The sequence below is a fragment of the Nasonia vitripennis genome (assembly GCF_009193385.2).
Source record: "Nasonia vitripennis strain AsymCx chromosome 2 unlocalized genomic scaffold, Nvit_psr_1.1 chr2_random0002, whole genome shotgun sequence".
In the NCBI taxonomy this organism is placed as follows: Eukaryota; Metazoa; Arthropoda; class Insecta; order Hymenoptera; family Pteromalidae; genus Nasonia; species Nasonia vitripennis.
Window position 1 is genome coordinate 1,828,578 of NW_022279608.1, and position 23,842 is coordinate 1,852,419.

Sequence of the window (23,842 nt, forward strand, 5' to 3'; positions counted from 1 at the left end):
TAAAATTGAATTCCAATGTCATCGTAGCTGAAAATTATCATATAAGAGCTCATATGAGTACTGATATGACAATCATATGACTACTCATATGCATCTTCATATGACAATTATACGATACTTTCTATCGAATTCTCATATGAGAATCATATAATACTTTCGTCCGAATTCTCATATGAGAATAAATCATTTGAATATGTATATTTATAAAAGAATAGATGTGATAGATGACGCACATTTTTCTGATCAACATTTTGCTTAAAAAATGTTTTAAAAAAAGTAATCTAAAATTTTTACGGTGGAATGAAGGATTGTAAACTTTGGCGCATATACTGTATGACCACGATAATGTGGCCACCTCTCTTGATTTCACTGTTTCGAATATTTTAAAAACCCGTGAAACGTATTTCTATGGTTTTGGGGGTCCAATAAAATCTTCTGTTCATCCAAAATCTGAGAAGAGTTTATTTTAAGTTCAAATCACCCACTTTTTCCATGCGATTGATGAATGCGTTAATTATTTATATTATTTAAAACTCGAGCCGGGAAGCTTGCAAGGACAGCGAGGTTGTTGACTACCAGGCTGTCCGACTCTCAAGCGGCTGGCCCACTTCGTTCGCTTGCGCACCTTCCTATCGTCGAAGCGGTTCGAAATAATATCCGCCCAGGCGCTAGAGAGCGACTTTTTATTGCCCCGTACCTTCGACTCCTTCAATTTCCTGTAGATGGGCAGCATACCCTAGCTCAGCCTGGCCTTGTACTCCATGGTGATTTCGTCGTGAAGCGAAAAATAAACCAGAGTAGGTGCATTTTAATAACCCAAAATGAGAACTTAAGTATATCCCATTTAGTATTTTGGAAAGGGCACCAAATAATATCCCAATAAGTATCCCGAAAAGAGACAGAAGTGTATGCTAGTAGGTATCCCGTAAAGAGAAACGAAAAATTCCTCAGTAATCATCTCGAAAAGAGATCAAGAATAAATACCCCGAAAAGTAAATGAAAATAATAAGTAACTAACTTTGACTTCAAGGTTAGTTTATTAATCACGCAGCGCACTACCTGGACTTCGTCTTCGGCTAACCAAAAGTCTAGATTTCTGCTTCATTGACTTAACGATGCCGTTGATATCTTCTCACTTCTAAACAAACAAATGTTTGGTTATGCGAACGTAGATAATGCAACTTGTTGAGCGCGACACCCATCTGAAGTTGCGCAAGAATATTCTCGATTCTTTTTGTCGAAAAATAAAAAATTGTACTAGAAACAAAAAGTTTTAAATAATATAAATAATTAACGCATTCATCAATCGCATGGAAAAAGTGGGTGATTTGAACTTAAAATAAACTCTTCTCAGATTTTGGATGAACAGAAGATTTTATTGGACCCCCAAAACCATAGAAATACGTTTCACGGGTTTTTAAAATATTCGAAACAGTGAAATCAAGAGAGGTGGCCACATTATCGTGGTCATACAGTATATGCGCCAAAGTTTACAATCCTTCATTCCACCGTAAAAATTTTAGATTACTTTTTTTAAAACATTTTTTAAGCAAAATGTTGATCAGAAAAATGTGCGTCATCTATCACATCTATTCTTTTATAAATATACATATTCAAATGATTTATTCTCATATGAGAATTCGGACGAAAGTATTATATGATTCTCATATGAGAATTCGATAGAAAGTATCGTATAATTGTCATATGAAGATGCATATGAGTAGTCATATGATTGTCATATCAGTACTCATATGAGCTCTTATATGATAATTTTCAGCTACGATGACATTGGAATTCAATTTTAATATCAAACTTCTTTTAAAAATGATGTCTCTTCTTTATTAAATTAGTTGAAATAGCAGAAAAACTTCAAAATAAATAGTGATATTATATTATAATCCTGCAACCCATGCAACCACACACCCCACGCTACTGTATAATATGTCTTATGAAATAATCAAATAATTCATCAATCACATCAATTTATATTAACTTATATTATTTTTTATTAAATTCTCTTACGAAAAATTAAATAAAAATTTACAACTCGCGTATGAATAAACAGTCTTATCAAATTTAGAATCAGATTAAACATTTTACTGATTTTATCAGTTATATATATATATATATATGGCAATGAAAAAGATAAAAAACAGTCATAATTGATGGGCTATATATAGCTGATCGTAAAATAAAAATGTTATTCTACATTTACATTTTCAAAACGAAAGCAGAAGAAAAAAATTTTGTTGCTAGCAATGTTTAATTGATATTATTTAGATAACAAAATTTGTTGCTAACTATATTTGGCGCCAGCTGTGCCAATTTTGCGCGAGAGAAATGGGGAAACAAACCAGAGATATCGGCGATACCACAATAGGGAGGTAACCCGCTGCGACTTCATCTCAAGCACGTGTACAAGAATTTTCTGAATAGCGAATTTCAAGGCTTTTTATGTCTTTTTAGCGTCAATAATGCCAAGGTCGACATCAACTCGAAGTTCAATCAGTTCAAGGGAGAGCTGGCAAGCTCCATGCCGTTGTCGTATGACGCGGGCCCCTTCGTCGTTTGGATTTCGATACCTCGGCAGCAATAATAATTCTTGCTAATTTACGCAAGAGTAAGGTTGTTTATCTCAAAGCGATACGTCGCAACGCTAAAGAACGCGGAATTCGATGTAGTTAGTTTTACGCGTGTATAATGGTATTGTATTTGATTACGTTGTAAAATTAAAACCTTGCTCTTTTTTCGCTTCCGCATTGCGTCGTCAGAAGCTCTTTTGTTGAATATATCAGACGATTTTTCTTGATATACATATAGCTGCTCAAATTTATCATTTCAAGCACGCGCGGTTCGCGAGCTACGGGACCCATTTGCCGTACGGCGAATTTCGAGGAGTCGGAAAGCTTCTCTCGTTTCTCAATCGAACTCCCAATGCATACCCACAAGTTCTCAAAATCAGCATTCAAAGTTACCCCAAACGCTAACGCACAACCAACTTCGGAGTAAGGCAAATCGGATCTTTGTGACAAATGAAGAAGTCATCTTTTGAGTTTGCATATTTGCTCTACAACTAACCTCGTATTGACAAATAACCTAGGTAAACTTTTTATAATATATTGTTTAATATTTTGGCAAACTGAAGAGGCAGAGTGGAGTGTAGTTGCCAAGCTGAATACAAGAAGTACTGGTGATGCTGTAGAGGCCAAGTACCGTGGAAAATGGTACCCTGCAAAGATTCTAAAAATCAGCGGTAATTACTGTCGGCGAATTTATTTTCCTATACTGCGGTTATTGCGTCTGCAAAATGATATGCGAAATACTCGCATACGTGAGGCATTCTTTTTTCGTTTCCTCAAGAACCGAACAAAAAGCGCTGAATAGTTTTCACTATTTTCACATATAATCGACGATTTTAACGATGCTTTCCCTCCGGTATCTTTTTTCCGCTAAGATTAATATTATTAATTTAGATAGTAAAAAGGAATTACAAAAGCTCCACGTATCTATTGAGGGCAAAATTATTGAAAATTCTGAGGAAGGTGTTACAAAGAACTCTAATAGTCTAAAGAAGCTAGATGCATCAAAGAAAGTTTTTTGCGCGTGTATAAAACATATTATTCGAATAAGAATAATTAAAGTTTTACTCTTAAAAGTGACATAATTTCATTTCTTCAATTTTTGTGAAAATATTTAACAGAAAATTCTGAACAACCAACACCAGCAGTGAGAGCTTGTTTGCTGCCCCCATTACCTACACTTGGATCTACAAATGCACTTTCTTAAGTGAAATCAACAAAAACTCGTAAATATACTAGCTATATTCAATATTTTCAATAATTTTCGTCACGGTATTTTGATTTTATATATAATTTTTTACTAAGCAGCTTTTATTCGCACGTTTTATTATTGTATATTTTCTAGCAACCTTGTGATCCTTACCAACAAGACGTTCAGCAATAAATATGATGTTGTTTAACTTCAGGAACGACAAGTTCTTGCTCTTTTTCTCCAACTGAAATGCGATACTGCAAATCATCTTTAGTAGGGGTACGAGCTCACTCGTTTCCTTCGAAATCCACTGCTCGTGTGGAACTACCGGCAGTAGGGGTACGAGCTCGCTCGTCTGTTTCGAAATCAACTGCTCGTGTGGAACTACCTGCAGTAGGGGTACGAGCTTGCTCTTCTCCTTCGAAATTAACTGCTCGTGCGGAATCACCTACACTTCCGAACTTCGAACTGACCTTTTCTTTGAATCATCTACATAAAGTAATGGTTAGTTTTTGTAATGAAATATTATTGCACGAACACTCTACGCGTATTCGTACCCTCTAAGCTCATTTTCACTATTACGGTTTTATTTAGATACTCTATTTTATACTCCTGATAAAACTGATCTATACCTCGCTCAAAATTTTTAAGTTATGAATATTCTTTTAGACATACGCGAGTGAAAAAAGAGCAATGCAATACAATTAAATGTTAATGTATTCGTTATAGGTACGTCTCGTTCTGGAGTATCATATTTATGTGGACGAAAAAGAAATAGTACATATTAAGCAAAAATGGAAACAAGATAGTAAGGAAATAGGAAGGCAAATCCTACATTACATTAAGCACGATCAATTTTTCTCCAATCGTTTTGAGGTTGCTCATTTTATCTTGGTTAGGTGTTCATAACCGGAAGTGAAGCGGAAGTTAACCGGTAGTGATCGGAAGTAAACTGGAAGTGATCAGAAGTAATTGGAAGTGATCGGAAATAACTGGGAGTGACCGTAAAAACGACGTAATATTCTGTATATTATACCTTCAAATGATCTTCTGCACATGTTCCGTCGAACTGGAAGTTATTCCGTGGTGTTCTAAAGACTTAAATAGAAACAAAAAATAAATAGTTAACAGTATCCTTCCAGCGTTTGCCAACAATAGATATTTCGCCTAACTCTCACGGCAAGGACATGCTGGTAAGGTATACTTTTTTGAGAGTCATTCCAGCGCTGCATTCAAACGAACGCTGTAGCTGATCTTTGCATTTCCAGCGCTGCATTCAAACGAACGCTGCAGCCGATTCTCGCATTTCCAGCGTTGCATTCAAACGAATGCTGCAGCGGAATTTGGCATTTTAAATGCTGCATTCAAACGAATGCTGCAGCCGATATTTACTATATTTCTTTATATACAATATTTTTCGTATAAATTTTTGTTTTATGTTCAATTTTAGCATTATTTAGTAGTAGCAATTTTAATTTTTCTCTAATTCTTACCCTAGATAGAGCGACGTCTAATTGACCGTGACTTAAAACTGGCGATGGTAGATAAACACTAACTTGATTGTATGATTATCCTTGTGATTTATTGATCGTCATTGCAAAACCTAATCTAATTGGAAATTGTTTTCGACGCATATTAAAAAGCACTTCTTCCTTAGATGGTGATAATGTTATTCGTAGAATAATAACTAATTTTCCAATATTTTTTCCAATTAGAATTTCGGCTTGAATTGAATACTTTAAGAATCGCTTTACAATTAATCTTGTACTATTACAAAGACCTGCATTAATATTTAAATTTCTTAATAAAATTATAATAGCACCAACTTTCAATTGTAACCTATGTGGAGGAAGTCCATTAGGAGTTAATGAGTTTAAGAATTCTGTAGGTAACATAACATCTAAGTTTTCTTCATTATCATCTTCTGCTGTATCTATACTTAAATATTCAAAAGCATCCTTCCATTATATTTAGAATTTTATGATTAATATCAATTATATCATTATTTCTAGGAGCCAAAATTACTTTATTATTCAATGTTTTATTGTTTATTGTTATTTTATTCCCAAAAATTTCTTTAATAATGTCTCCTTTTTTAGATATTATATCGGTCGGAATTTCAATTAACTCATTTTCTTATTCGTACCAATTACAGTATTTGCCATCGCCTACACTTAATAGCCATTTTTTTAAACTATTATCATTATTACATATGCGAAGATTTTCATTTAATGTCATTCGAACAAAATATAGCCACAAACAACTATGTTTGACAGAATTTTCAATAACTTCTATACTACTACCATGACGAACAACAGGTGACGTTGGCTAAAATCGCCTAATACAACTACGGTTTTACCTTCAAAAATTTCTTTCGCATTACATAAATCTTGTAATAGACGATTAACTGCTTTAGAAGCAAATTTGGATGTCATTGATATTTCATCCTATATTATAATTTGTACATTTCAATTGTCTGCTATCTTTTGTGTTAGGTTTTACATTACATATAGTACAGTCAGTTGAATTATAGTAATTTAAATGTCGTATGTACAGTTTTTTCATTAGTTAACAAATTCGCTGCAATGCCTGTCCAAGCAACACATAAAAATGTTATATTATGAATTTTAGAATAGTCTATTAGAACATAACCTGGTCCATCAATAAAAATGCATCTATGCTGTTTACATTCAAAACTTTGTAAAGTCGTATCAAATATATTTTTTTGGATAATAGTTAACGATTCCACTTTTTTTTAATACGTTCAGCATTATACTTTCTTGATTAATTGATGTTACATCATTCCAATCATCAATATGCGTAGTTATTTTAGGCAAATCAAAGTCACTTAAGGTAAATCCATTGACTTGTAAAACTTTTTCAATTGCATTCAGTGCCATATTTTCTCCTATATTCTGTTCATATTTAGGATGGTAAAAATTATCTTTGTATTTTTCATATAAAATCGCACAATAATAGAATTATGAAAAATGCAAATGAATTCAAATAACTCACACAATGCCATAGGAAATAGTATTTGTACTTTTTTCTTTTAAACATATGCCCCATTCTTCATCATCAGTAACAAGTTGTTTTGCTACAATTTGAAGCAGCTTCAAAAAATGTAGAATACAATACTCCGTCAACAGTACGTAAATCTTCAAATGACGTTGGTCCTTTAACATGCAACAATAGTAATCTAATAAAATATCGTTCTCGATCTTTTGGATTTACTAAATACATGCTGCTTAATATCGATTTATTAATTTTTTTTTCTGTTTCATACTTTCAGCTTTTCATCAAAGGTGTAATATATTAGTATATCTGAATATGAATAATTTCGTGCTTCAGGATCTACTTGATTTAATTTAAAAAATGCAGTTAACGTAGTTTCGATTATTTTCTTTGTTATATTTTCTTCTTTTTCTTCTTTAAAATAAACATATTGTTCAACTTTATTATAAATAGCCAAACGTTTTATAGCATGCCATATTTCATGTAAAGAATATTCTAATAACACCGGCACACAAAATAAAAAATGTTGTCTGCGCGAGAAATCAGACCTATCTATCTTTATGTTTTTCGGGTCGCTGAATTCGAATATAAGGTCAGTTAGGCCCGATCACGTCAGGTTCAAGGTCAGTTCGAGGTCAAATTGGGAAGTAAAGGTTAAAAAAATTAAAATGCTATATATTCATGTTTTTTTGGTCGCTGAATCCAAATCCGGAATCAGTTTGGCCCCATCACGTCAGGGTCAAGGTCAATTCAAGGTCAAACTGAGAAGAAACAGTTTAAACCGATTAAAATGTCATATCAAAACTTTCCAAAAATGGAAAAAGATACCGAAAAATTGTAAAAAATCTTATTTAATCACATAATATCTTCCTTGTGTACAGAGAAAAGTTGCTTTCGTTTATATATTTTTCTTATTTTGTTTTTTTTCCACTAGCTTAGTAACTCTCGATGTCTTTCTTTACTCCTTTTTTCTCTTGTAACGAACTCTTTTTACTTCAAATGACCTATGCAATGGGTTTCTTTTTCTCTTTTTGTTATTTGTTTTAATGTCTCTCTTCAGTGTCCAGCAAAAATCTGACATCATGTTGACATTCCATCTTCCGTGGTATCGATTCTCCATTACACTTATATCTTGATGAAATCGTTCTCCCTGTTCTTCACTGACATCTCCTAGATTAAGAGGGAAGTAATCAAGATGGGAATGTAAGAAATGCATTTTATAACTCATCAAGCAACCCAAATTTTTGAAATTCTCCAACATTTGTTCAACTAGTTCCTGATAGTTCTCACTCTTTTTATTTCCTAAAAAGTTCTCACGAACAGTTTTAAAACTTTGCCATGCAGCTTATTCTGTGTCGTTTATTTTTGTGATAAATGTTTCGTCTTCAAATAGAGTACGAATTTTAGGACCATCAAAAATACCTTCTTTTAATTTAGCTTCACTTATTGCGGGAAACTTTTCTCCCAAATACTGAAAACAATCGCCATCTTTATCCAGAGCTTTGACGAACTGCTTCATGAGGCCAAGTTTGATATGAAGTGGTGGTAGCAGATAGTTTGATGGGTCGATCAATGGCGTACGTATAATGTTCCTCGATCCTGGTTCAAAATGTGTTCTAGTTGGCCATACTTTCTTAACGTAGTGATTTACCCTGTCTCTACTATCCCATAAACACAAGAAGCAAGGATTTTTAGTAAAACCTGATTGTTGTCCTAAGATCATGGTTGCAATTTTAAGATCACCACAAATTTTCCATTGATGTTCCAAGTACTTTATTTTTTTCCAATACAATTTCTAAATTTTCATAAGTCTCTTTCAGCTTAGTCGAGTGAGCTATAGGAATGGATGCAAACCTGTTTCCGTTATGAAGCAGAACAGCTTTCAGACTTCGTTTTGACGAATCAATAAAAAGTCTCCATTCCTCGACTTTATACGTATTCGGTTTTATTGCATCGACTAAACCTTTAACATCTATACAATATACCAACGAATTTTCTTCATCGTTCGTAAAAAAATTCTCTATCTCGAATTCAGCGACCCGAAAAACATAAAGATAGATAGGTTTGATTTCTCGCGCAGACAACTTTTTTTATTTTGTGTGCCGGTGTAATCTGTGCATAGCTTCATGGTGGACATAAATATCTTGTATTAAGATACTGGTTAATTTCGTCATATTTGTATTCATTATTTTCATTGTTTATGTTTTCATTTTCATTATTATCATATTTTCTAAAATTAATATCTGCATTACGAATTTCAATGAATGCACAATCATGACCTTTGTAACAATATTTAAACAAATATTTAATGCACTGTACTGTTGAACACACTTTTACATTAATGTGACAGTTGAATTTTAATATCATATAATTTGAGCCCCGGACAATTGAACTTGACTGATGGGATGAAAAGTTATAAGGATTTAAAAAATAAGAAAAATCGCCGATATTCATAAAAAATCTAAGTTTTCATGATTTTTCGCTATTATCAGGATTAGACAACTTTTTCCGAAGGCAATCATTTTCAACTTATCAGCCCTAAAATTAAAGCTTTCTTTAGATACTTTGATCGTATTAATACACATTTTTGGATTGAGTCGTCATACACTAAGTGGATGAAGTTCAATCGTTGCTAGTTTTCGTTAATTTTCCCCGTGTTAAATTCCTATATGAGAATTTGAACTGTCCGGCAAAAAATAGGTATTTCAAAATCGCGGGAAACCAAGGTTTTTCGAGTTCTGGGTGGCCTAAGGAACCCAAAAAAGTTGGTCTGATTGGTGTGCCCTCAAATTTCAAATTTGTTTACTCAGACCCCCTGAAGTGTCCGGTTTTCTGTGGATTTGCACATATGTAAAACAACCGAATGGCTATGATGATGAAACAGGCAAAGTTTGTAAATTAGAAAAGGCATTATATGGTTTGAGAGAAAGCCCGAGCGCTTGGTATGAATGCTTTGATGATTATATAAAAAAATTAAAATTAAACAGAAGTGAAAGTGATTATTGTTTATATATAAATGATAAAAAGGTTGATGTAATATAAGTAATATTGTTTGTTGATAATTTATTAATATGTGGAAAGAATAAGAAAGACTCAGTAAAGTCAGAACTGAACTATCAAAGAAATTTGCTATGATAGATTTGGGTGAAGTAAAAACCACTGCTAATTCATTGGCACGTAACTTCGTCCAACTAAATGTATAGGTCTAATAAATAAAATAATGTTTTAATATACAGTATAGTCTGCCTGCTTATGTACAAGGCGGTTTGTAATACATAATTTAATATATAAGTTTTAGATGGTTAATTGTCCAAAGTTACAAAGTTTGCAGACCCCTCTCTAATTTTTATTAGAGAATACGAACGCTGCCGTCAATTTTTTTTCACAGAATATATATGTATATCTATATGTGTATATATATATATATATATATATATATATATATATATATATATATATATATATATATATATATATATATCAGTATGAGATGAATTCATAGGGAGGGACTTTAACGACCTGTAACGAAACCCCTATAAAAGGAACCGAAAGTTATGAGAAAAATCGTTTCTTACATTTTAGCTCTTTACTTGAGAACCGCTCGACACGATGGTTTTAAATTTTAGCAGCAGATAGCTTTTTTATGGTGAATTACCAAATAAAATTTTGAAGCATTTGACTACATTGTTTTAGAGCTATAGGAGATCGAAAAATTTTCAAAAAAAATTGAAACCTTGATATCTTAAGAACCATAGGGGTTTGAAAGCTGCGCAATAAACTTAGCCAAAACACATAAAATAATTACTTTTTCCCAAAATCTCAAGTGCAGTAAGGTCTGTTTACGTCCGTAATCAGGGCACAAAAAAACTCATTTTTTTCAGTTTTCGATTTATTATTGAAAAAATAAGTTGTCAAATCAGTTAAAATTTTAATAGGATATAGTTCGACCCATGACCCATTGACATAATTTTTTTCATAAGGTCATGATGTTTCGTTTCAGAAATACGATTTTTTTTTTTTAAATCACCTTCTTCATTTTATCTCCCAAACAAAGCGGTCGATCCCGAGGACCAAACAAGCAAAAGTAGGTAATTTTATTTTCTTCCGAATGCATTTCAGCTTAATTGTTCGTAACAATGGGATGATTGAAAAAACGCAAAATACGACGTTGATACTTCAGCGACCCCATAAATCCCCGAGTAGCAAAGCCGGACTCATTTTAATAGATACTATGCACCGAATGCGTCTTTTTATTATATATACATTTTATTTTTAATTCAATTTGATTTTTCGCGCCACGGAAGTTTCGAGGATAAAAACGGAAGTTAGGAGAAGAAAAAAAATTGAAAAGAGAAACACAACACAAAATTTTGGTCAGCTATAGAATGACAACGGATCGTTCATTTTTTACGAAACTTTTTTTAATTTAAAGTTCTTTTAATATCTATGAAAGTAATATTGATTCGCCTGATAAAACAACTTATTGGAAAAAGATATGAATATTTGAATATTTTGTAGAAGTTAGAAAACTTTTTTTCAAAGAATATAATTTTGCGGTGCGCCCGACAGCCCGTATAGTACTCTAGTACTTATACTTGCCATCGGGGGCGCTACCGCTCCCCTTGATAATCAGGGCATTGTTGAATATTAGTACGGGAACAAGATTAGATATTGTAGCTGCGGAAGCTTAAATTATTGCGTATAACTTTTTACCTTTAACGCGGCCTTAGCATATGCCGGATGCTCGTTAGTCTGAAAGCGGGTGAAAGAGGAGAGGTGAGAAATGACGAACATGTGGCAATTACTAAGCACTTGAGCGGTGTGCTCTTTTAATTATTAAAGGTGTGTTTTACAGGTGTGAGTGTTTTAAGTGTAAATTTAACAATAATAATCTAAACGCGTAGTGTGGATTTCGTTGTGTGTGTGTGTGTGTGTGTGTGTAAAAAAAACTAATGTGGTATGGTCCTCAGACGCAGAGACACAAAAGGTGTTATCTCTACTGGTAACGCTGGAACAAGAGGCCGCGGACACCTGACCTCTCGCTTTTATGCTAATTGCTGACCTCGAGAGAGGGGGTGAGTTGCGAGAAATGGCTCGCAGTAGGTCTCCGGTTTCCGAGAGGCGCACGAATATTCGAATAGCGCGAACAGATATTAGTTATAGCGTAAAGTATTTGAGTCGTTTCCAGAACTGTTATAATGAAACACATTACAAATAAGCATTGAGAATTCTAAAATATTTGTATTTAACAAAAAAAATTAAACTAACGTATACAAAAGATTTGAATGCTGATGTGATGGATTGTTTTATTGTTGCTGACTGGGCTGAAGATAAAATTAAGAAGGTGTGTTCACTAAGCAGTGCAATACACTGGAAAGAATGGCACAGCTAAGCAGTGCGATGAACTGAGCAGCAGAAAATGCTAAATTGTGAAACTGCGCCAAATGAAGAGTGGATATGAAAGTGGTAGTGTAAGTCGAGTGAGTTAGTTGGAATGTAGTCGTCATAAAGAATCATGTATCGGTGCTTATATCTGTACCAATAAAAATATTTTACACAAATTTTAAGACATATAAAGTATTTGAGTTAAATTAATTTTTCGATAAGTTTACTTGATAAAACTGAACTCTCAAAACTATAAAATTGCTGGAAAAAAAAGGAGTTAGAAAAATGTAAAAACGGACATTTTTCCCGCCGTATCACAGTAAAAACAAAGAAAATGACACTTGGTATCTTAAAATCCACTTAGAAGAAGCTAAGGTACAGGCGTATACATACGCACATACACACATACATCTATACGGACATTTTCCAAAAATACTATTTTTCGACTTAAAATACTTCAAAACACACTTCCACCATGCTTTTAGACAAACTCCAAAAATCACCATTACAAAGCTTCCTTAAGAAGGAAGGAAAATCAAATTTTTTGTTATAATTTATTTGTTTTTAATTAAAATATGATATTATATTAATATTTTGCAATAAAATCTTTTTTAATGGTAAACCAATATCGAGTAAAAGGTCCCTTAAAAAGTACCAAAATCACCAAAATATAACTGTCTAGTTAGAGGTATGTAACCCTATAGTAACGTATATATATATTGGAGATAGTCCCATTAGAGATGGACCCATTCGGCGTTGGATACGCAATCATAACACGAAAGTTAGGTGAAATGAAATAAACGGAATCCATAAAGGCATAGGCGATGGAAAAAGTAATTGATAATTCCCCTCACACCCCATTCGACCCCAGAGTAAAGCGACAAAGTCCCTGCAGACGAGATACCCTTTTTCACAGAAAGCGAAATTAACACGACAACTTTGTCCCTCAAAGCGGCAAGGCTCTGAGACTTGATATTATCCCTGCGGAAATGCTCAGAATCGTTGCGTTGCAACGGCAACTCCCGCAGGTGAAACTAAACGCGACTATGAGTAGAGTACTATGGTGGATGTCAGAACACGAGCTGACCTTAGCGCTTAATAAAACCGAAATTGTTCTCTTGACAGGAAAGCGGATACCTACCATCATACTAATGAAGTTATCCAGTGAGACTATAATGATGAAAACATCGGCAAAGTATCTAGGGATAACTGTAGACACGAAACTAAACTACGGAGAATATCTAGATCGCGTCTGTAAAAAAGCCACGATTAGGATAGCCCAACTTAGTCAACTTATGGGCAACGTCCGGGGGCGGAGACCAACAGTTGGGCGGTTACTCATGGTGACCACTAACTCAATCCTGCTGTACGGAGCAGAGATGTGGGCCGATGATATGAGTATGAATGAGTATCGAAAAAAAGATAATGGCGGTACAACGCAGGGGATCCTTAGAATAGCATGCTCTTACCGAACGGTCGCGGCTAAAGCATCGATGGTAATCGCAGGAATAAACCTCATGGATCGACTTGCGATAGAACGTAAGCGGACCTACGACGCCCGTTTAGCGTCAAACAGCATCTTGATAGCCGCGAAAGAAAGAGGAATAACAATGCGCAATCAACAGAGTATATGGATCGCATGTTCAAAAGCTTGGTAGACTAGAATCCTTATTAAAAATGTAGGCCCGTCGGTGTACAGGAAGTAGGGGGAGGTCAACTTCTACCTTACCCAGTTTTTCTCCGGCCACGGATACTTCAGGAGCTTCCTGTTCGCCGTGAACAGGGTGGCATCACCGTGATGTAAGTACTGCGGTAACGAACAGAATAACGTGGGACACACGTTTTTTAACTGCCCTCGCTGGGCCGAAAAGCGTAGAGTGCTAGAGCAAAATATGAAAAATTTAATTTTTTGTTTATATTTTTCTCAAATTGTTTAAAAAATAAATTAACAAAATTTTATTTAAAAAAGTTTTTTGAAAATAATCAACAAAAATTGTTTAAACACTTTAAAAAGTAACTTTAAAGTAATTTTATGTTAATATCCAGACAAATTTTTTAAATAAAATTTGTTTGTAATACCCTACACTCATCTGGAAACTATATGTGTTTAAAGCATATCTATTAGTATAAAAGTGCCCTTCGAAGCCCAAATCTCAAATAAGTCTGCGGTAGCTGGAAAATGGAAATTCTGAATTTTTGCTTCCGAACAAATGTCATACCTGATAATATAGCACATATAAATATTGTTTTATGTTTCTTACATTATACCTGAATATATTTAATGGTTTAATTCATTTTTTAAACAATTTGGTAAAAATATAAACAAAAAATTGAATTCTTCATTTATTGACTATTGAAGGTGTATCCGTTCCCTTACGACAGGCGATCCCCTAAAGGGTTGTGAAAGCGGCAACCGTGGGAGTTTTCGCGTCCCTGTGAGAGGTGAAGTTTTAGTTGGTATGCCTGGCGTTGTCCCACGTCAGACAGTCATATTATGGTCATTTGATTCATTTTTAAAGAGACCTTTTACTCGCCATTGGTTTACCTTTAAAAAAGTTTTAGTGTAGAAGATTTTAATACTTTTACAAAGACTATTTACACATTTTATCGAAGTGAAAATTGCATCAACTTCAAAAGCATCAGCTTGTGTATATGTACATACTTTTTTTTTAATTTTTTATACACGAAAAAACTCTTTTGTCTATGATAAAGCGTTATTGTGCGCAATGCAGCACAACTCTAGCACTGAGGCTACAGCTACTGTAGTAACATTTTTGGGTGCGCAATTTTTACTTAAAAATTTTGCAGAGCCGTGATCCTAAAATATTACGACCTCCGTGGGTGAGTGCATAAGGCAACGCTGTTAGGTTGGATTCGCTACTGGTGGAGGAAGTCACATGACTAGATGCGTGGAGAGGATGATGAAGACCGTCTGAGCGAGCAGAAAATTTACTGAACTAAATTTCAATCTACGATATTTCGCGAATAAAATAGTCTTTCGGGATAAATCTTTTATCTTGATAAAGATTCTGTCAATCGCTCTCTGATAAATAGCGAGAGAAGTACCACAGATGAAATAACAAGGAAATAAATTCATTTGAAACATCCTTCGGGAGGTTAGAAATCCCAATATCAAAGTATATAAGGGCTGCGATGAATGAAGTTATTCGCGAGATTCCGCGAGTTCGCTTCCTAGAACAACTGCAGTGGATAGTAGGCGGCGTGAGGAGAGTGCGTCAGGATTTGTCGGGAAAACTCTGAATAATCCCTTCAAATGCTACGTACATTATCACTAATGTTTACGCTAAATCTATATAACAATTCTTGAACTCCGTATATGTGTAAATTGCCGATTATGAAAAAACGCGTTGATTCGAAATAAATTGGCTTAGAGACGATTACTTTAGCTTGAAGACAATTCGTACCGTCGGCTACCGTAGCCTAATCAGTTCTTGTCGGAAAACTCTTGCGAGGTCCGAGCAGAGGTGATCACATGAGCGTCTTCGCACACCAAGAGGGGCGGGAGAGCGGAATCGCGTATGATACATTCTGCTATGAATTTACGCATTTCACAAGACGTAATCTGCAGATTTGGTCTGTATGAAAAGGATGCTGCGAATAATCATTTGTGCAGATATGATCTTGTTTCATGCCTGTTTTTGTAAAGAAGCATTGTAAATGAGACACTATTGTAAATGATTATTTATATTAATATTAGTTGTAAATTTGCTATCTGCGTTTCGCGTGGTGGTGACCCTGCTAAAAGTCGACAGTTGAGGGTTATAGAAATCAATGTGTATTAAATTTATTTGAATTGACTTTTATGAATTTAACTGACACTTTAAAAAAGTGACATTAAGTTTGAATGAATTTGAATAACTTTCTACGTAAATGAAATCGAATAATCATCAATAGCACATATATTTAATTGACTTTAATATATATTACTTTTAACTGACTTTGAAACAGTAGTAAATGATGGAGGGCTAATTGAGTTTAATAAACTTGGATAACTTTCTACGTGAATGAAATTGAATCATCATTAATAGCACATATATTTAATTGATATTAATATATTTTAATTTTAACTGATTTTAAAAGAGAAGTAAATGTTAGAGGGCCAATTGAGTCTAATAATATTGCATTAAATTGTTACCACTGTAAATTGTAACACATATATAACCATATAGCTTCGAAATTATACTAACTTAAAAGTATTTTAATGCAACCTTCTAGTTTTATAGCTTTAAACAAAGAAATACGAGATAAATTTGTATTAGATATTAATAATTATTAATAATTTATGTTAATTTATTATAATATGTAAGCACACGTGATATATAAATTGTATTGATATATATCAATAGATTTGAATATACCAATAAGGATGAAAAGTCAATTGATTTTAATAAACTTGAATTTATTGTTGTATACCTGATCAGCTTCTACATATATGTTATAAAATTGTATGAATGTAAATACATTTGAATACACATTTTTACCTCTAATAGTCTTTTAAATACATGCGGATTATGTAATTATATATATATATATATATATATATATATATATATATATATATATGGGGAATTCTTTGTCAAAAAAGCCACCCCCCCCTGCCCATTTCAATTTTGGGGAAAAAAATTTTTTGAGCATATGAAAAAATTTGTCAAGAAGTGTAGTTTTTTATGCCATTAGGTGTTTTTTGAAAAAAATAAATTTAACCTCAAAAAAACTGTCTAAAGTGAGGCATCTCGCAAAAAAGTGCCATTTTTTAGTCAAAAATAATCGAAAAAAATATAATTCCTCAATAATTTTGACCAAATTACTCATTAGAGACGATGACGGGGAGACACTCGCGACTTTGTGTGTCACTGGCGATGCGATGCTGGACTGGACTGGGCCAACTGTATGGGACTTCTTCTTCGGGAGCGGAAAAACGGCCGGATCGCGGAAAGCCGATCTGGCTGCTGACTCTTCGTCCTACCCGTGTGTGGTATGGGTACACATGTACTCGTACACTGCACTTCACACGGCTCACTCCACTCTCGCTCTTTCTCTCCTCAGCTCTGCTCCTACTATGCAGCGCTGCTCCGCGAGAGAGTAATACATATATCTCCAATACGTCGCACTATATACACGCACACACTTATTGGATATACACCATATATAACGAGTGGAACTTGGAGGATCCCGGCCAAACAAGCGACCCGAACCACTCAACTATTGAAGGCTACGAAAAAAACAAAAAACAAAATGACTACTGAGAAAGCAAAAGCAGATTTAAAGGAAGTAAAACGTGAACACGAATCTCTACGAAAAAAATATGAAGCTACAAAAAAGGAACTGAAGGTGGTGCAAAAAGAGAATGAACGTTACAAACAACTAAATTTTAATCTACAAACAGAAGTGATTGAAGTTTTTAAAGAGCAGAATGGTAAGTACTAATTGTATACACTGAGAAAGACAATGTATTCAAAAAATAGACTTTGCTGGTAAATGCGAGCAATACAATATTGCATTAAATTAACAGATTGTTCTATGATCTGTTGTAATAACATCTCGGTTGAGTCTATGGAGTAATCTGTTAAGTTAAGGGAATATTTAATTGCTAGTATTTAACAGAAAAGTCTATTGCTTCTATCAAATTTTTTCTCAGCGTACTACTAAAATATCTTTTTTAATAAACTGATGAGTAAAAGGAATTGTTTAATAACATTAATTGTAGACATTTTTCAGTGGATTATTATTCATGTTCGCTGTATCTGGCGTCACAATCGTAAGGGCCTATCCTATGAAAGTGTCAACTGCTTTTCCAGTAAAAATAAATGTACTACAAATTTATTATTACAATAGGTCGTACGATGCATGCTTGGTGGACACATCTGTAAGACGGTTCGGTGTTTGTTTGTCCTGCATGGTTTACCGATTTTCATATTTTTATTCATATCTACAACTTTTCGCATTTCCTGTTTGCTTTCCAGTTTAAGTCACAGATTATATAGCTTATTTTCTTCACACGGCGCGTAATGTGTACTGTATGCTCTGCAGGCAAAAAACAGCCTACACATTTGAAGCCCCTTGCAGAGAAAATTAGTATATATGCACCACGGGAGAAAAAGTGAAAAATAGGCAAATTAAAAAAAGGAGGTCGATACAAAGTGTCAGAAATTAGATCCATCAAAACTGGCTGCTGCTAAAGGTATTTAATACATTCATAATTTATATACAAAGGCAGTATATACATTTATCATAACTCTATGTATCAAAAATTAATCGTTTGTATTCTTTTAGCACTTTACAATTATTGGTTGGAGCACGAATATGTAAAACATCCGAATGTGACTGAAGGAATGTGTTTTCTAGAAATTACATCTTTTCACGATCATGTGTCCGCTGAAATCACTTACTTAAAGCGCGATACGAAGCCAACAAAAGGTTATTATAATATAAAATTATTGATGCATCTTTATGACCTTTTTGAAGATGGAAAAATAACACTAACGATGATGACAACCTGGATAATGAATATAATGATGAAAACAATGAAACTCTTAAAGACCATGAATACGATAGTTGCAGCAGCACATGTAGTGTAAGAGCTTCAGATCTGGAATCGTCAGAAGAAGAAGAATTTTAGATTTACTTTTAAAATATTTTCAACTATTATTAAAATGTTAACTTTTTTATGAATAAATCATATTTCGCATGAATAACATGTTTTATGCATTTTAGATTCTATTGGCGCCGAAAATTTTCACAAGAAAATTCATTTCATATGCATCGATTTATAATTCAGCTGTCAACTTCTAAAGATATTCATTAATATCAATTTTTAAATGCACAATCCACTGTATTTCTTAATAGTAATATATAGACGTATAAACATTAATTTATTCTCAAGTATTAACGAATATTAAGAAATACAGTAAATTTTACATTTATATCCTTACTGATATTAAAACAAGTTCAATGAAACTTCTAGTGATATCAATTAATTTTAATAAAATTTTATTGAATTATATTAAAAGTTATTATAGTTCAATGAATAGTCTATTGAAATCAATTCATTATCTATTAATTCTAATTAAATTGAATGTATTTTAAATGATATTCCACAGTTGAATTTAATAACATTTAATACCTTATTTTTGTACTAATAAACTTCAACTGTCATTTTTATAATTAAGAAACACAATTAATAGCAATTAACTATTTTTGTATTGATTTCTATTGTCGACTTTTAGCAGGGGACTGTCGTTAATTATTAAATGTAACATTTTTAATATTAACGCCCGCATTACAAATTATTTAAAAATATGTCAGCAGATTTATTCTATATATATTATGACGGGCGATATTAGCACGCCATAAGCTCAGCATGCCGCGAGAAGAAAGACTTGTACTAAATTCACACTGTTACAGGTACCAGCGCTAGCAAGGCGGGGAGAGCCGCTGGACGACGCGAGAGAGGCGGAGAGAGAGGGAGAGAGAGAGAAAATTCGGCGACACGCGACTGAGACGCGTGCCGCCAGATACGATCCGACCTTTGAACTGACTCCTCGCGAGACGCTCAGTACTTTCGGGAGATAGCTGTTAGGAGAGTAAAAGTTGAAGTGTGTGAGTGTGCGTGCGTATACGACATTGCGTCTCGCTACCGCATCCGGAACTGCACCGATGGGGTTCCGACTGCTGACAGCGAACATCAGGGCGATACCGGCTAATTGTAAGTGCCAGCTCTCTCTCTCTCTCTCTCTCACGCTACACTCGCCAGGGCTCTCCTTATCCTCCCTTGTACCTGCGACCTCGCTTGCTCGCATGCAAGCCCTGTATATAGTTTGTCAATAAACGCTGTGACAGTTCCTCAACAATCTCGACAGTCGTTATTTTGCATGTTCCTCCGCGTATACTTGTACCTCGCTCCATCACCGACCCAGCCGCCTCCGCGGGCTTGCGTCTCGCATATGTACGAGATCGCAGCATAACTGGCCTGGCCGGAACCTATTCAGTACTAGGTGCTATCCCGACGACTCTCTTTCTCGAGAGTAACGAGGTCTACGGACCTTGATTATAGCGGAGCTGGAAACTGAGCAACTGCATCCAGTACACCGTTATAATATATATATATATATATATATATATATATATATATATATATAAATTATGATAGTGTTAATATATCGCTACAAAATTAACTTTACGATTACTTATTTAATATTTATACAATATATTATTAAGGGGATGTCGTCCCAAAAGCTTCGCAAATCCGCCACGGGTTATTTTGTATTTCCAAACTTCTAGAAAAACAGAAAGTTCGATCGAAATTTTCTTTTGATAGAACGATTTATTAACCTAACACTACGGTGCTATACTCAGTTTTTCATCTGCAAACTTTATTCAATAAGTTTTATGTAATAAAAAAACAGTGTTTTTCTCAGACGACATCCCTTTAAATATATCTAACATTTGGATTTTAAATATAGTTCCTATGTCGATTATTTGGCCAATATTTTACATTTCTAATTTCAATATAATTATTTTGAATTTACATTTTATTTATAATTATCAATATGACAAATAATATTTAGTTTTAAGTGATAACTTAGTTATTCAATATGTAACTTAAATTTTAGTAATGTACTATTAGTCTTAATGTATTAGTCTTAATGTAGTATTAATGTCTAAATTTCTTAAGCAATTAATTATTGCACCTTTTTTTAATATTGATTTGTGTGGTGGCAATCCATTAGGTGTTAAAGAATTCAAAAATTCTGTAGGTATCGTGTTTGTCAATTTGTCATCTGCGTCACTTTGGATTCGATCATCACTATAGTATATATAGTGGTCTCCATCTATTCTTTCATTTTTTTTAGTATACATACATTGTAATTTAATGGTGACAATATCACTTTATTTTTTAATGTCATTAGGATCAATTTTATGTCCAAAAATTTCTGTCATTAAATCACTTTCACAAATAAATTGTTTTGTTATTTCTCTTATATTATTTTGTAATTCATTTTAGGTCATATTTTTGTTTTCACCTATAGCAAGTAACCAATTTTTAAATTTATTATCTGGATTTTATAATCGTAGATTCTCACTTAAAGATATCTTAAAAATTCTGACCATAAAAGACTCCTTTTTACACACGTTTCAAGGATTTTTATTCTGTTTCTATTCCATACTATAGGCAGGGTTTGTCTAAAGTCACCAGATGTTACAATAACTTTCCCTGCAAAAGGAAGATTATTTCTACATATTTCGCGAAAACATTTATCAATTGCTTTAAAAGCATGTTTTGAAACTATTGATATTTTGTCCCAAATTATAATTTTTACATTTTTAATATGTTCACTATATTTTGAATAAGGGCAAATATTACACGTTCTTTATATATTAATAGTTAATAGTGTTTTGAAAATACTATGGACAGTTTTTTCATTAATAAATAAATTAGCAGCAAAACCAGTCTAGGCCATTGTAATGAACGGAACATTCATTAAAATTAAATATTCAATCATCACGTTATGTAAATAACTCTTACCACTTCCACCGGGACCATCGATAAAATAATATTTATTTCCTATACTGTTAATTGTAGCATTAATGATCAGATCATAATTTTTTTTTTGATTGGTAGACGAAGTATTAATTAATGTTTCTAAATTTTCACCATCTTTACATACTTGTAATTCGTTATTATATTCATTATCATCGTAATTATTTTCAATACTAGATATATGGAAATTATTTAATCTCAACACATTTAATAATAAAATACTTTCTATGTTTTTCAAAGCTCTTTGTTCTGCTTGCATTTTTGGTAATTTCGGGTCCAGAAAGTGACATTTATATTTATCGCATAATTGTAACGAATTAATAGGTCTTTGAAATTCAAGAATGTATGCAAATAATTCAAACATGGAAATTCATTTTGGAAACTTGAATGCTGCAGCTTCTGCCAAACATTTATTGTATTCTTCATTAGTACTAATAATACCTCTTGATATACAAGCATTTCCATATTTATCATAAATAATTCCATCTACAGTACGTATATCCACGAATGATTTTGCACCCCGTGCATGTAATAATAAAAGTCGTAGGAAAAATGCTTCACGCTTAATTGGATTTACAAAATACATTCTACTAATGAGAGGTTTTATGAATTATTTTCTTTTATTCGATTTTTTTGTTTTTTTATCAAAAACATAATAGTATGGAATTTTGTGATATAAATATTGCGTTGCATTTTTATCTTCTTTATTTAATTTAAACCAAGATGTCATTGTAGTACGGACATTTTTATCAATCATTTCGTGTTCACATCCTTTTTTATAATAATCATATTGTTCATCTTCTTCATAAACAGCTAATCTTTTAATTTCATAAGATTGCTCATGTAGTAAAAATTCCCATATGCGATATATAGCTTCAGGTGCATATCTAATGGAGAGATGTTGTGATATTTCATCATATTTATATGTATTGTTATTTTTGTTTACATTGTCTTCATCACCTGGATTATGTTTATTTGCAAATTCCACAAGAGGTGTATGAATTGTATCAGGACCTTTATGAAAATATTTAAACAAATATTTTATAACTTTAATCGTACTACATATTTCTACTTTGATGTGACATTCTAAAAGTAATAATAAATATGGATTCTAAGGTACGACAAAACTATTATCTGCAATCCTATGTTTTGAAAACGTGATTATTTTTTTCTTCGTTGGTAAGAAGGGTAATCATCAGGATTATAATGGGTTTGATTGCCATAAGGTTTAGGAACATTTTTAGTACAACGTGTTTTATCTTCATTCATACAAACACAATTTTTATTTTGTGATCTACAGGGACCGTGTATCATATTATTTTTAACTATATTGTTTAATTTTGGATAGTCATTTTCATTTTGTATTTCAGCACTTATGATAGAATCAATTTGATCAGTATCTCAAAATTGGTATACAACTATAATTACATATGAATATGTGGTAATCCCCTTTCTTGAAATTCTATTACGTAAACATAACCTTTAACTTAACTAAAAATATTATTTTTTAGTAGTTCGGTTTATAAAAATTTAACTTTTTTATGGAAGACTCTTGGGATTAAATTAGGACGATCTATTGTGCTTTCATTCTCCTGGATTTCCTTCCAATTTGGATTACATGTCATTGTTATAAAAATATCTGGTTTTCCGTCGACTTGTAGTTAAGTCATGGAATCTAAATAATTTTGTTGTATTGATTTAGGACTACCTATATAAGATGATGGTAATATTACTATTTTTCTAATTCGAGAATTATCAATATTTGCCCGATTGGAAACGTAATCTACTAATCCTTTATACATTTCAGTTCTTAATTGTGCTTGGTGAGTACGTAAGTGATATAATTGACATCCTTCGATCCTTGTCTAAACAACAACAATAAATTGTTGTGATAAATTTCACAAATTCAAATAAGGATTGAAATCACCACGTATACTTAATCTATATGAATAAAACTGTAGTGTAGATATATTATTATTTTTATAATCTTTTTTTGTATATTTTATATAAGGTTGCCATCCTGGATGACCAAAAGGGAATATCAAAGGATATATCATTGGGTCAAGTTGTTTACTGAGAATATTTATTTGTTTTGGTTTTTCAGTTTTG

At 33.0% G+C, this 23,842-nt stretch overlaps 2 protein-coding genes across 17 annotated transcripts in view; both read left to right on the forward strand.

Annotated features, from left to right (window-relative positions):
- The window catches only part of LOC100680429 (protein unc-79 homolog), a 2,400,004-nt gene that overhangs the window by 1,155,208 nt on the left and 1,220,954 nt on the right, over nucleotides 1-23,842 (forward strand). The gene's annotated exons all lie outside the window — the stretch shown is intronic.
- LOC116416259 lies at nucleotides 16,848-18,146 on the forward strand. Its single transcript, XM_031923971.1, has 2 exons — nucleotides 16,848-17,608; nucleotides 17,911-18,146. The coding sequence occupies exons 1-2, from the start codon at nucleotides 17,170-17,172 to the stop codon at nucleotides 17,952-17,954; spliced, it is 483 nt and encodes a 160-aa protein (XP_031779831.1). The 5' UTR covers nucleotides 16,848-17,169; the 3' UTR covers nucleotides 17,955-18,146.

Bases quoted from the DNA above. Each gene is read 5' to 3' on its own strand.
- LOC116416259 (XM_031923971.1), top strand. From the start codon at position 17,170: ATGGGTACACATGTACTCGTACACTGCACTTCACACGGCTCACTCCAC. The intron at 17,609-17,910 runs GTAAGTACTAAT...GACATTTTTCAG, and splicing joins AGTTTTTAAAGAGCAGAATG to TGGATTATTATTCATGTTCG.